General features: G+C 37.9%; 1 protein-coding gene across 1 annotated transcript in view; it reads right to left on the bottom strand.

The window, feature by feature from the left end:
* Nucleotides 1-13,701, bottom strand: part of ACTL6A (actin like 6A) — a 28,776-nt gene that overhangs the window by 13,708 nt on the left and 1,367 nt on the right. The window contains exons 2-5 of the mRNA XM_058556297.1: nucleotides 5,948-6,024; nucleotides 5,604-5,778; nucleotides 2,990-3,090; nucleotides 1,999-2,096 (exon numbers count right to left, since the gene is read on the bottom strand). Coding sequence (XP_058412280.1) covers nucleotides 1,999-2,096; nucleotides 2,990-3,090; nucleotides 5,604-5,778; nucleotides 5,948-6,024 — 451 coding nt within the window. The remainder of the gene's footprint in view (nucleotides 1-1,998; nucleotides 2,097-2,989; nucleotides 3,091-5,603; nucleotides 5,779-5,947; nucleotides 6,025-13,701) is intronic.

The raw sequence follows: 13,701 nt of genomic DNA on the forward strand, positions 1-13,701 counted from the left end.
CACAACAGCCTGGACACAAAAGCCAGATACAAGACTCGAATTTCTGCTTTTAAGTCCCAACTTAAAGAGATTTGAAAAAATGTAAAACAACTCCACTCTTCTCATTAATTTTTTTGGTTCTGGAAAACATAGTTATTTTTCATTAAAATATTTTATTTATATTAACATATAATTGATTTATTATTAATTTACTTAAAATAATAATAAGAAAATATAATTTTTAAGTTTCTGTTTTAATTTCTAATATGATAAATACTGCCAGATAAAATCCACATAAATAAAAGCTGTGGGTGTAGAAAGTTTGAGAGCCACTGGGCTAGAACATCATAAGAGCACACCAGTCAGCGAAATTCAGAAATGTGGGAAACTCTACAAGACTAACAATCTACTTCCCTTAACAAACAAATTACAAGGAAAAAAAGGGGGGAGGGGAGTAGAACCTACACATCAAAAGAGACATATCAAACAAATACAACATACGATCCTTGTTGTTTGGGTGGTGATTCAAATATGCTAAACTGTTTAAAAAAAATTGTGGCTATGTCTGTTTCTTTTTAGAGATACACGGTAACAATCTTTTAGAGATACATGCTCAAGTTTCTATGGATAAAACTATATAACGTCTGGGATTTGCTTCAAAATCATGGTGCGGGAGTGGGGGAGTTATGGCTAATACCCCTTAGCTACGTGTTGAAAATTGCTGAACCTGGGCAATAGGCACAAGGAGGTTCAATATAATATTCTACCTTCTCTTGTGTTAGAAATTTTCTATAATGAAAAGTTAAAAAATAAAACAACGCCCAATTCTGTTTACACACTCCTTGTAAGGAAGCAGCCAAACAGACCTATGTTCAAATTCAGGACTGCCATTTTCAAACTGTGGACACGGACCAGTTTGCTTACTTGGACTCCGTTTCCTGACAGAGTTATTATGAAAATTAAATGAGACAGTGTGCACAACGAGTCTGCTAGTACTCTCCATCCTCTACTGAAAAACCTGCAATGGTTCTCTAAAGTCTAAATTTTTTAAATCTAACGTGAGGCCTCTACAGTCTGACCTAAACCTATTTTTACAACTCCTCAAGTCTAACATAAATCTTCAAGTATAAACTAAGTCACTGTAACGAACGCTTACACTTTCCACCTCCACACTTTTGCTAAAGTCATCTCCAAGACACAGCACTACAGACGTTAGATTACAGTTACCCCAGTGATTCTCTCATATATATATATAATTTACTTAAATATTACAGCAATCCAGGGAGGTATACAGGATAAATGAGTAAAAAGTGAAGCTCAGGTTTTAAGTACCTAATTCAAGATCACACCATTGGTAAGCACTGCAACTTGAACTCTAAATATAGGGCTCTTTCCCCCATATCATACAACTACATTCTATTTTCTTCATAAAGGTTTGTCAGGCTACTATGTTTCTCCACTGAACTACCACAATTGCTAAACAAAAAATTCAAATTAATCATGTACTTCTATATGACTTTTTCCAATGTTATTTTGAAGTACTATTTAAATCTGTTATTTAGCTTTTAACAAGAATATTATATTACAAATTCTTTGAGATCAGGACATAATATTTCATTGTCCCTTAATATGCTTGCAATAAATATTGGGTGATTAAATCTTAAATGAATTTATAGCCAATTTCCACTTTTCTACAGTACTGGAGAAGATGGACATGGCAATCTTTGAACTGGGTTAAACACTGCCTTCTATTTACATTCCCCTTGTAAAAACAAAATTTTTAAAAACCTTGTTAAAAGCAAGATTTGAGTGTTCCTTTCCTATTTCCCTCTGGTATCTTCTGGTATATCAGTTCCAATAAGAAATACTAAAAGACAGACAGCTAAAAAGCAAGAGAGGAAAAAACCCCAAACTTCTGAACAAGCAAGAATTGGCTCATGTCTTGCTGCTGGGGCATCACCTTTAGCGGCACCACATTCACTTCTAAAGAAAAGTTGAGTATCACTCTTTCAAGGATACGCTGTCAAAACTGCAGTTTTGCAAAGGAAGAATGCAGGGATGTTGTAGTGTTCAAACATTAACTCTGTCAGTTTCTCTCTCTTTGCTCTCGTATTCCACTTGAGAAGAGGGGAAAATAAATGCAAGTTATTTATTGTTTAAAAACTAAAATGTTGATATATCACAAGATTCATTACAGTACTATATTAACAAAGATGTAAAACATTAAAAATAGACTAAAATACCATGGAAAATAATCTTTATAATATTTATTTCTATTTATTTGTAAATAAATTTAATAAACAAGGTAAATATAAATTAAAATTTATTACCTAATCATAAGTAAAACTGCTGCTATAAATTCTAGAAATTACAGACTTTTCAAAGTATAGGGAAATCAAGATTCTTATAAACATAAAGTATTATTAAGCCTTAACAGTGAATCTAGTAATCAAAATCCTAAATATGAATTTTAAACCACCAAATTCTCCCACTTACAGTTGGTACTTATAAAAGAAACTGGAGGTTAGAAACAACGAAATATTGATAATTTATTATCTTTATGCTAGCCTTCTGAGCCCTTCTGACACTGTACCAAATGTATTTCACAAGACAATTCAGTCTAGCCATTTCCAGCCCTAGTTTAACATTTGACTTCTCTCCTGGAGACTCGAGTATAAAAACAGATATACATTGCCTTTGGGACATAAGGGACAATTCATAAACCAAAATGGGAAGAGCCCAAGGAATCAAATGTTAAATACATCCCTGGAAAAAAGAGATAAATAACCACCAGAACCCATGAGGGTACTTTTTTATTGTTCTTTGAATATTTTAATTATTGAAATAACAAAATAAGACTTATTTAATAGTATTTAAAAATTAATCCCCCTTTCTCTAATTTTCAAAATTCACAACATGAATTTCTATGCCTCTTTGAAGAAAAAGAAAACATTCTTCAAATGAGTAAAAAAAAAAATCAGAGAAACTTGGAAATGAGTCTTTGTCTCACCGGTGCTTCCGACATGAGAACAGGATGCAGGCTGGCTTCTGACTTGACATGCATTCTGTAGGTGTGATCCAAAATAGCCTGGAAACTGTCCCAGTCTTCAACTAGAACAGAACATTAACGCCTGAAACAATGCTCAGTTGAAGATGAATACAGCATCTTTTGACAGACTGTTTCTATGATTTAGCAGTAATACTTTAACATACAGAACCTACTTATTTTACAGATCTACTTCATAACATAGCACTTGATGTAGACATCATCTTTGTCTTCTAGATATAGAAACTCTTTTTGTTCCTCCAGCCCCAACAGTATCACAACCCCTAGACCTGCCCCAAATGTAATTAATGTATCTAATAGACCTAAAATACCAAACAAATATTATTCAATAAGTACTTATTAGAGGCCCTGTAAGCAATCAGAATGGTAAGAGAAAATACAAAAGAAGTGTATGATCTAGACCTGACATTCAAACAGCTTACAATCTATTTGAAAAAATTAAAAGACATAAAAAAAATTCAGAGAATAATATTTCTTGAATTTGGCTTCCACCTAAACATTCCACTGAAACTGCTCACATAAGTTAATGACCTTCTAACAGGCAAATCCAGTGGATACTCACATTTGTAATCTCATTGACCTCTCTAAATTATCTGACTACTGACTACTCAAGAGTTTACAAACTTTTCCTGCCACAGTCCAAAGAAGAAATGTTATTTGTACAACATACTTCCACAGGCCTATCAGGATTATTTTTTTTTTGGTCAATGGACTTCTTTGGGAGCTTTAATGTCTCTCTCCCCTTTTTAGCATAAATCTCAATGTCACAGCTGAGAACAACAAGAATCACTGGACTTCTGTTTCCAGAACTTTTTCTTCTCTTGGTCTTCTTCTGAGTTTTCTCCTACAACCCTAAACGTTCCTTCTCATTCTCCTTCATGGGCATCTCTTCTCTATTGGTTAAATACAGAACAAGTTTTCACCAGGAACCTATCCTCAACTCTCTTCTCATATTCCAAATTCTTTCTGGATAATATAATGCAACTCCATGTCTTACAATCTTTCTCACCTGCTGACTAGATCAGCACCTATGTAAAACACTTTAGACTCAATAACAAACTCATTTACTTGCTGTGCAGAGAACAGTGATCATAGCAGGCCTGAGAAAGGCCTGCTTGCAAGGTTGACCCTTGGCTGGCATCTGGGAACTTGACTAGCCAACAGTTCCCTACATTGATAAAACTTTCCCTAAATGTTAAGAGCAGCTCACTGTGCCTAAACTGTTTGTACAGTGGTTTATGGTTTATGCCGAAAACTTTCTTGCCCTCTAGGAGTCTGGGATTTTGGTACATGCACAGGGTACCTACATAACCAGCCCACAATAAAAACTTGGGGTACTGAGTCTCTAATGAGCTGCCCTAGTAGAGGACACACATGTTGTTACAACTTGTTGCTGGAGGAATTAATCACATCCTGTATGACTCCACCATGAGAAGACTCTCGGAAGTTTGCGTTGGTTTCCTCTGGACTTCACTCCATGCCCCTTCTTTCCCTGTCGATTTTGCTTTGTATCCTTTCAGCATAATAAATCTTAGCCATGAGGACAACTATACACCAAGTCCTATGAGTCCTTCTAGAAAATAACCAAACCTGAGTGATCCTGGGTATTACCAATACATTTGCCTTTTAAGACCATAAAACTTGCTCCTTCCCCTTCTATTCCTAACTCCATGCATGATACCCTCTCGTCAGTCACCCTAAGCAAAAATCTAGGAAACTTTCTTAACTCTTCTCTTTCCACCCCTTCAATCACCTAGTAGGACTGGTCTCCTGGATATCTCTGAGAGCCACCTCAGGATCTCTGCCATCAGTGTTAAAATTTAAACCCTCTTCACTTCTCATCTGGACTCTCACTTTCTGATCTTCCTGTCACTAGTATCTCCCTCTAATCTAGACTACATATTGCTGTTAAAGACAATCTTTCCAGCTGGCAAATACGAGCATTTCACATCTCTGTTTAAACTCCTCTGGGGTTACCTTTCACTTGCCAGCTTAATATACACCTGGCTTGTTTACAAGCCCTTTTATGATTGCTCTCTGCCTACTTTCCTGCAACTGGCCCTAATGCACCCAATGTGACAGCCATACTTAACTGATGACATTTCTAAACATGTAAGTTTCTTACACAACTCCATCTCTTCACACATGCTGGTTGTTCTGCTTTACCCAGCCTTGTCAGTCAGGCTAATTCTTACTCATTGATCAAGATTCAGTACAAAAGTCACCTCCCTCATGAAGACCATCACTGACCCTCAATGAGAGAGTTAAATACCTCTCCTCTCTAATCCCACTGCTTATCGAGCATAGCTATATTACAGCAGTTATCTCACATATTTGTATATACACATCTATCTCCTCTACCTATTAGTTTCTTGAGAAAAAGGAACATGTTTTATGCATCTTTGTATTCTCAGTGCCTGGAACACCAGTTCGTGGAATAAAAACTAACAAACAAAAATAGCTGATGTTCAACTTGTAAGAAGCTATTGCTTTATACCTAAAATGTACCATACATACTCTATATTTATAATCAAATCCATAGAAAAAAACATCATACCCATCCCATTCTTTAGTGGTGAAATGGCCTCCGTATTCTCCCTGGGAACACGCAGGGCATTGGTATCTATGTAATAGGTGGGACCGCCTTGTTTGCCTTTATCGCCATCTATTTCCATCAACGTGCTTCCATCATCTCTTTCTACCACCATACCAATAGCCGTGGGGAAATCCACCTGCAAGAGTCAAAAACAGGATATACAAGTTTTACCTGCTTTTATCAAGCAGTCCTTTTTTTTTTTTCCAATTAATGTCTTGTACCATATTTGAGTTGAAATTTGCGCATGAATTTAATTCTACATGAATGGCCCTCACATATCCAATTAACTCTAACAATACACTTACCTTGGGACAGTCCTCACCAGCATAACCAGCTCTCACAGTATAAGATCCAATGTCAAAAACAAGGGCTCCAACTTCATCTGAAAAGATGAAAGGTTAATTAACATTAACAAAGTATATATCATATGAAAACTAAGACAGTACTTAATGTGTTTAAAATGAGAACATATGTGAAAGCTCTATAAAAATTAAACAGGCGATGGAGCTGGCCCAGTGGTATAGTGGTTAAGTTCGCACGCTCCACTTCGGCGGCCCAGGGTTCGCGGGTTCGGATCCTGGGCACGGACATACACACCACTCATCAAACCATGCTGTGGCAGCATCCCACATGCAAAATAGAGGAAGATGGGCACAGATGTTAGCTCAGGGCTAATTTTCCTCAACAAAAAGAGGAAGACTGGCAACAGATGTTAGCTCAGGGCCCATCTTCCTCACCAAAAAAAAAAAAAAAGAAAAAAAACTATACCAGGAAAAGAGGCACGAAGCAAGAAGTACAGTTACCCTACCATTGGCCAAACCAGAGGTCAAGATAGCCCACTGATGCAATCTATAAGAGTCAGCCTTCAAGGGCACAGAGACTACGGAAGTGAGTGGAAAGTAGATCTGGAAGGGCAAAGGGAAGCTATCCAGCACACTTGGGTACCACTTTTTCATACATGAAGGGAAATTATATTCCATGCAATTAGGGAAAAAACTTAGCAAAACTCCAGGAAAAATAGGGACCCTTGGGCCGGCCCCATGGCCTAACGGTTAAGTGCACGCGCTCCGCTGCTGGCGGCCCAAGTTCAGGTCCCAGGCGCGCACCGATGCACTGCTTGTCAGGCCATGCTGTGGCGGCGTTCCATATAAAGTGGAGGAAGATGGGCACGGATGTTAGCCCAGGGCCAGTCTTCCTCAGCAAAAAGAGAAGGATTGGCAAATGTTAGCTCAGGGCTGATCTTACTCACAAAAAAAAAAAAATAAGGACCCTGAAGAATTTAAGAGTTTAAGGTATAATTATATAGGCCAAGTAAAAATCATTAAAATAAAGGTATCAGCAAAATTTGCACATTTCAAAGATTTTTAGGAGATAAAGTTTAATGCTGAGGGAGAAAGCTGGTAATATTTTTTTCACCTTCAAATCTAGAGAAAAGCCTCTAGTTATAACTTAAAAATACTTCACCCAAAACAGCACATCTCTTAAAACAAAGCACTTGGGTTTTCTAGGCACTAATTTTTCAAAGAAGGATTTTTTTAATCAATCATTAAAAATAATAGAAATACTATTTACCTCTATGAAATCGGCAAAAAGTAATAAGTCTGATAAGACCAAGTGTTGTCAAAGATGTAGGGAAAGAGGAGCTCTTACACACTTGCTAGTAAAAGCTGTAAATTGATACAGCCACTACAGACAATTTAGTCACGTCTACTAAAGTTGAAAATGTGCATACACAGAAATTACACTTATATCTTCTCTAGAGAAACTCTCACACACATCACAAGGAGACACGGACGAGAATGTTCACCAGCTATGTGACCTTGAGTGATTTACTAACCTCTCTGCCTCAGTTTCCTCACGTGTAAAATGCACATAACAACAGTTCCTATCTCACAGGATGCTATAATGATTAAATGTGTCAAACGCTTTAATGTATGTAAGCACTTAAAACAGTACCTGGCACACACTAAGCCCAATAAGTGATAGCTGCTATTATAATTATCATTAAATCACACTGCTTGACATAGGAAAACGTAGAAATAATCTAATGGTCTCTCAATAGGGAAATAGATAAACTACAGTTTATTCATATAGTGAAATACTATGCAGCAGTTAAAATGAATGGTCTAGATCTACATTTATCAACATAGATACATCTCAAAAGAACAATTAGTTTAAAAAGCTGGTAACTATACATATATATACATATGTACACACACATGATACTATTTAATTCACTATGGATACACACACTTAGTAAAAGTATAAAAATACACATGGGGTCAGGGAATGTTACATACCAACTTCAGTTCAGTGGTTACCTCTCAGGAGGGAAAGGGGAGGACTTTGTATCAGTAACATTTTATTTCTTAAAAAAATCTGAAGCAAATAAGGTAAAATATTGCCTCGATTTAATCTCAGTAGTGAGTGCAGAAGTATCACATACAAACACATATATTTTTTATTTCTTAGGATGTTTGAAGTATTTCAAAAATTTAAAAAAAAATGAATTTTAAAATAAAGGAAAATCAATTATTACACTACAAATATTCATAGTTGAGAGATGTTGTCTTGACAGAATAATGATCTCATTTTTATTTAGATAAAATGAAGAACCACCTATTTTATTCTAATTTGAAAGGTAATTTCTGCATTTGTTACATTTCCCTAGTTATTAGCCTTTCTCTATACAATTCTTTGGTCCAAATCATTTTTGTCTGAAAGCAGGGGTCCTTAAAAGCAGCACATTGCATTTGTTTTCACCACAGCATGTAATGGTGGGCTGGTGGTTAAGATTCCGTGCTCTCACCACCTTGGCCAGGGTTTGTTTCCTGGTCAGGGAACCACACGGCCTATCTGTCAGTTGTCATGCTGTGGCATGTTGCTGCGATGCTGAAAGCTATGCCACCATTATTTTAAATACCAGCAGGGTCACCCATGGTGGACAGGTTTCAGCGGAGCTTCCAGACTAAGACACACTAAGAAGAAGGACCTGGCCACCCACTTCCGCAGAAATTGGCCATGAAAACTCCATGAATAGCAGCGGAGCACTGTCTGATACAGCGCCAGAAGGTGACAGGACAGCGCAAAAAGACCTGGGTTCCACCGTGCTGTACACAGGGCTGATAGAAGTCAGAATTGACTATACGGCACTAACAACAAAAATAGCATATAAACTCAAGTAAAGTATACCAATGAACAAGAATTAGAAAACTTTTATACTTTGATTAACCACAATGCTGGGTAAAGAAATATCCTAACTAAATGAATGAATTGCCTGGCTAACCAAAATTTTCAACTTCTGTTCTCAAGGATCAATCTTTTGCCCTGCAGCAGGGCTCTTAACCTTTTCTGTGTCAGGGACCCCTTTGACAATGTTCTAGGCTGAACTGTTTCCCCCTAAAATTCATATGTTGAAGTCTTAACTTTAGAATGTGACTGTATTTGGAGATAGGTCTTTAAAGAGGTGATTAAATTAAAGAGATCATTAGGGTGGGTCCTAATCCAATATGACTGGTGTCCTTACATGAAGAGAAAATCTGGACACAAATATGTACAGAAGAAAGATGATGTGAAGACACAGGGAGAAGATGGCCATTATTATTATTATTTTTGTGTGTGTGTGAGGAAGATCAGCCCTGAGCTAACATCTGCCAATCCTCCTCTTTTTGCTGAGGAAGACTGGCCCTGGGCTAGCATCCGTGCCCATCTTCCTCCACTTTATGTGGGACGCGGCCTCAGCATGGCCGGAGAAGCGGTGCGTCGGTGCGTGCCCGGGATCCGAACCTGGGCCGCCAGCAGCGGAGCACACACACAGCTGCTACGCCACGGGGCCAGCCCCATGATGGCCATTATTATAAGCCAAGGAGAAAGGCCTCCAGAGAAAACAACCCTGCTGACACCTTAATCTCAGACTTCTAGCTCCAGAATTGTGGGAAAATGAATTTATGTTGTTTAAGCCACCCAGTCTGTGGTACTCTGTTATGGAAGCCCTAGCAAACTAAAACAGACGGCTTAGGAAACTTACGAATCCCTTCTTGGGGGAAAAACAAACTTTCCCTTACGAAAAAAAAAGTTTTCCAAGTTCTTAGTAGTCTTTAGAGTGTAGCTTGAGTCTCTTCTGAGGTGAGATGCTGACGCTCACCCCCTCCTTCGCGTTAGTGTTCTTGGGTTTGATTTCTCAAATGTGAGAGTCAGTAGTTTCCCATTTTTACTTTGGAGAAAGCCTAGTGGATCTCCATGATTTCCCTCTTCCCCATCTGAGATGCAGTCCTGACAGAAAAACTGGATCTACGTGCCTTTGCCTCATGGGGGCCGTGGGCTCTACTGACCTGCAGGTTCCCTGATCCAAGCACCTAGAGGCTGTCTATTGAGTATTTCCTTACAAGGCCTTGTTTAATATGACTGAGGTAGAAATGGGTACGAATAATGCCAGCAGCTAACGTTTATTGATTGCATGCTGTGTACCAAGAACTGTTCCAGAGGCTTTTCATGCATTGCATTTAATAGGTACATTAACTCAGTTAATCCACAAAATCCACAGCAGATGGTACTACTATCCCCAAATTATTGCAGAAGAAAATGAGGTATAGAAAAGATTAAGTGACCGGCCCCAAATTATATAACTTTCTAATAAGTGAAGAATAAGAATCTCTGGGATGACGAAAAGGCATTTCAGTAAAACCCTTTCCCATTAAAAAAAAAAAAAAATATATATATATATATTTTTAGTTGTTTCTCCATAAATCATTTTTCAAGTATATAACCACAGCATATTCATGTATAATTTGGTATTCAGAGTAAACATTTTGTTTCTCATTTGCTTATGTAGAGGAATATATCTTAAAGGCTATTTCACATATAACATATTTAAAACTCACAAAGGTAAGTGTATGATTTTGTGTTTGAGCTACCACTGTATGGCCAGTATTTATAGTGGTTCACATTTTCCTAAGGGTTTACTGTGAAAGGCAACCAAACCTCTCACCTAAATTTTGTGTAATTAATTTAGTAAACTGTATTTTTAACTTACTTGCTTATTAAAAGATCTTTGTAGTTTCCATTTTAAAATTTATGGCTGTCTTATTCCAATAACTATTTCTGACCAGATCTGACATTGATCTTTAGCTTTAGGTATAATGCATAATTCATCCAGATTTCCATACTTTCTAACTGGTTTCTGGGCCCACTCATTGCTCCTGTGATCATCTTTTGTGGTATTCCATTTCAAACTTCTTTGCATGGTAAAAATAAACAAGTATACTACCAGCCCAACTTTGATATTGTTAGTTTCATCACTCTTGCATCCTCCCTCCCAAATCTCCAACCTTAAAAATTTCTCAAAATCATCTTCCCCATGAGTTGGGGCATCTTTGTCCAAACAAAAAAATAAAACAGCCTTCCCACCTGCTCCCAAAGTCATTAGCCTTCAGGATCATATCGGAATGTTTTAAGACCAAGTTAGAAAATTGCCACCTTTGCTTTGTGTTTTCCCAGAAAAATCACATCACCCCTAAACTTGGAAGCCATTTACTCTGGGGGAAAACATCAAAATCCTCATAAAATGAAAACAGCAGCATTTTTAGTAGAAAAGGATCCAATCTTTGAGGATTTTTATCCATTAGAAATTTCATCCTAGTTTTTAAATATCCAGACCTCTGTGGTTATGTTAGTAAGCCTCCTATCTCCCTTTGCCATTCTCCTATTTTGGGTTCATTGGTGCTTGGTTTTTAACAAAACAAGGTACAGGAAATAGACCTATCTCCCATCCTTGAAAAAAGGAAAATGAGCAGATGCAAAATTCTAAGAATCAAGAGTCTTACTCAAATTAAAATTCCACTGGGTCCAGTTTACCATACTAATTGAGACAGGAAAATAACTGATTTGTTAGATTTTTCGTTTCATAAAAAGATTTTTTGGAGTGCTTGCTATGTGCCAGGTATAACTCGACCTTCAAAAAGTTCGCAGTCTTGTAGGTGAGTCAGCCAAGGAAATAGACACCATATTTCATTTATTTTTAGTTGAACATTCTTCCCCACATTTAAAGAGCTGAAGTTGGACTATTTCTTAATTTTGATGGCATGGCAGAGTTTAATTGGCAGCATGTTTTTTTCTTAGTGGTGTATGAAATAATGGTGCATTTTATAGTTTATAGCATATTGATGAGAAAGGGTAACTAATCCAACGAAGTATGTTCAGTAACGACAATATGTGGAAGGTACAAAGGTAGCAGAGACAGGGGACTGCACAGGAGATGTTATGGCAATAATGGAAGAGGAGTGGAGAGGGACAGCATATGCAAAGGTTAGCTGATTGAGAGGACATGGTGTTTTTAGGAGATGACACATTATTCAGTAATGCTAGTCTATAGAAAGTGAGACTACTGCCACATTATGCTAGGCCTTGAATATCAACTAGGTAGAATGATTTGAATTTTATCTTGTGGATGATGAGAAACCACTGAATGATTCTCCTCTTTCTTTTCATTGAAGGATTTATGTACCAAAATGTTCAGAGTTACAATTTTAATGTTCAGTTACAATTTTGAAAGATCACAGTGCAGCAGTTTGAAAGGTGGATTGAGAAGGTGAAGAGACAGAAGCACAATACCTGTAGGGAACTGTAGTAGTTCCCTGTTAAGAGTCTGAATCAAGGCAGTGGCAATGGTGTTTAAGAGGAAGGAATTTCAGAAATATTTAGCAGAGGGCTGGCCCCGTGGCTTGGTGGTTAAGTGCGCACGCTCCACTACTGGCGGCCCGGGTTCGGATCCCGGGTGCGCACCGACGCACCGCTTGTCTAGCCATGCTGAGGCCGCGTCCCACATACAGCAACTAGAAGGATGTGCAGCTATGACATACAACTATCCACTGGGGCTTTGTGGGGGGGGGGGGGGAGGGGGAGTGGCAATAGATGTTAGCTCAGAGCTGGTCTTCCTCAGCAAAAAGAGGATTAGCATGGATGTTAGCTCAGGGCTGATCTTCCTCACAAAAAAATAAAAAATAAATAAATAAAACTGGGAAAAAAAACTTAAAAAAAAGAAATATTTAGCAGAAATATTTGGCAGAACTTGATGAAGGGTATGAAACATGAAGGCATTCACGATTCTCAGGTTTGTGCCTCTGATGACTGGGGACACTCACTGTAATAAGCCCTGCTGAGATCAGGTTGGGCAGGACAGGGAGAAGAAGACAGTGCTTCAGATATGTCGAATTTGAGGTACCCATGGGACTTCAGGTGGAACTGATGTTGATGTACATAAGAAGTCCGAGATATGGCTCTAGACAAAGGTGAGGGCTTGAGAGAGAGATTTGAGATTGGAATTACTAATATTTAGATAGAAGTTGGGGCTGTAGGAGCGGAGCAGATTACCTAAGAAAGGGTAAACTAGGAGCGGGGTCTCTGGCCTCCCCAAGGAGTCCAAGCATAGAACTATATTTTATTATAATTGGTTTCTTTTATAATCTATTTAAAAGCTTGAAAAATGACCTATGGAGAAACCAAAAACCTTTTTTTTTTAAATGGGAAACAGTTTTACTGAAATGCCTTTTCATCTTCCCAGAGATTCTTACTCCCCACTTACTAGAAAGTTATATAACTTTGGACTGGTTACTTGATCTTTTCTATACCTCGTTTTCTTCTTCAATAATATGGGAATAGTAGTACCATCTCCTGCGGTTGTTGTGGATTAACTGAATTAATGTATGTTTTAAATAAATTCCATGAAAAGCCTCTGGAACAGTTCTTGGTACACAGCATGCAATCAATAAACGTTAGCTGCTGGCATTATTCGTACCCATTTCTACCTCAGTCATATTAAACAAGGCCTTGTAAGGAAATACTCAATAGACAGCCTCTAGGTGCTTGGATCAGGGAACCTGCAGGTCAGTAGAGCCCACGGCCCCCATGAGGCAAAGGCACGTAGATCCAGTTTTTCTGTCAGGACTGCATCTCAGATGGGGAAGAGGGAAATCATGGAGATCCACTAGGCTTTCTCCAAAGTAAAAATGGGAAACTACTGACTCTCACATTTGAGAAATCAAACCCAAGAACACTAACGCGA

This window comes from Diceros bicornis, chromosome 15 (assembly GCF_020826845.1).
Source record: "Diceros bicornis minor isolate mBicDic1 chromosome 15, mDicBic1.mat.cur, whole genome shotgun sequence".
Lineage (NCBI taxonomy): Eukaryota > Metazoa > Chordata > Mammalia > Perissodactyla > Rhinocerotidae > Diceros > Diceros bicornis.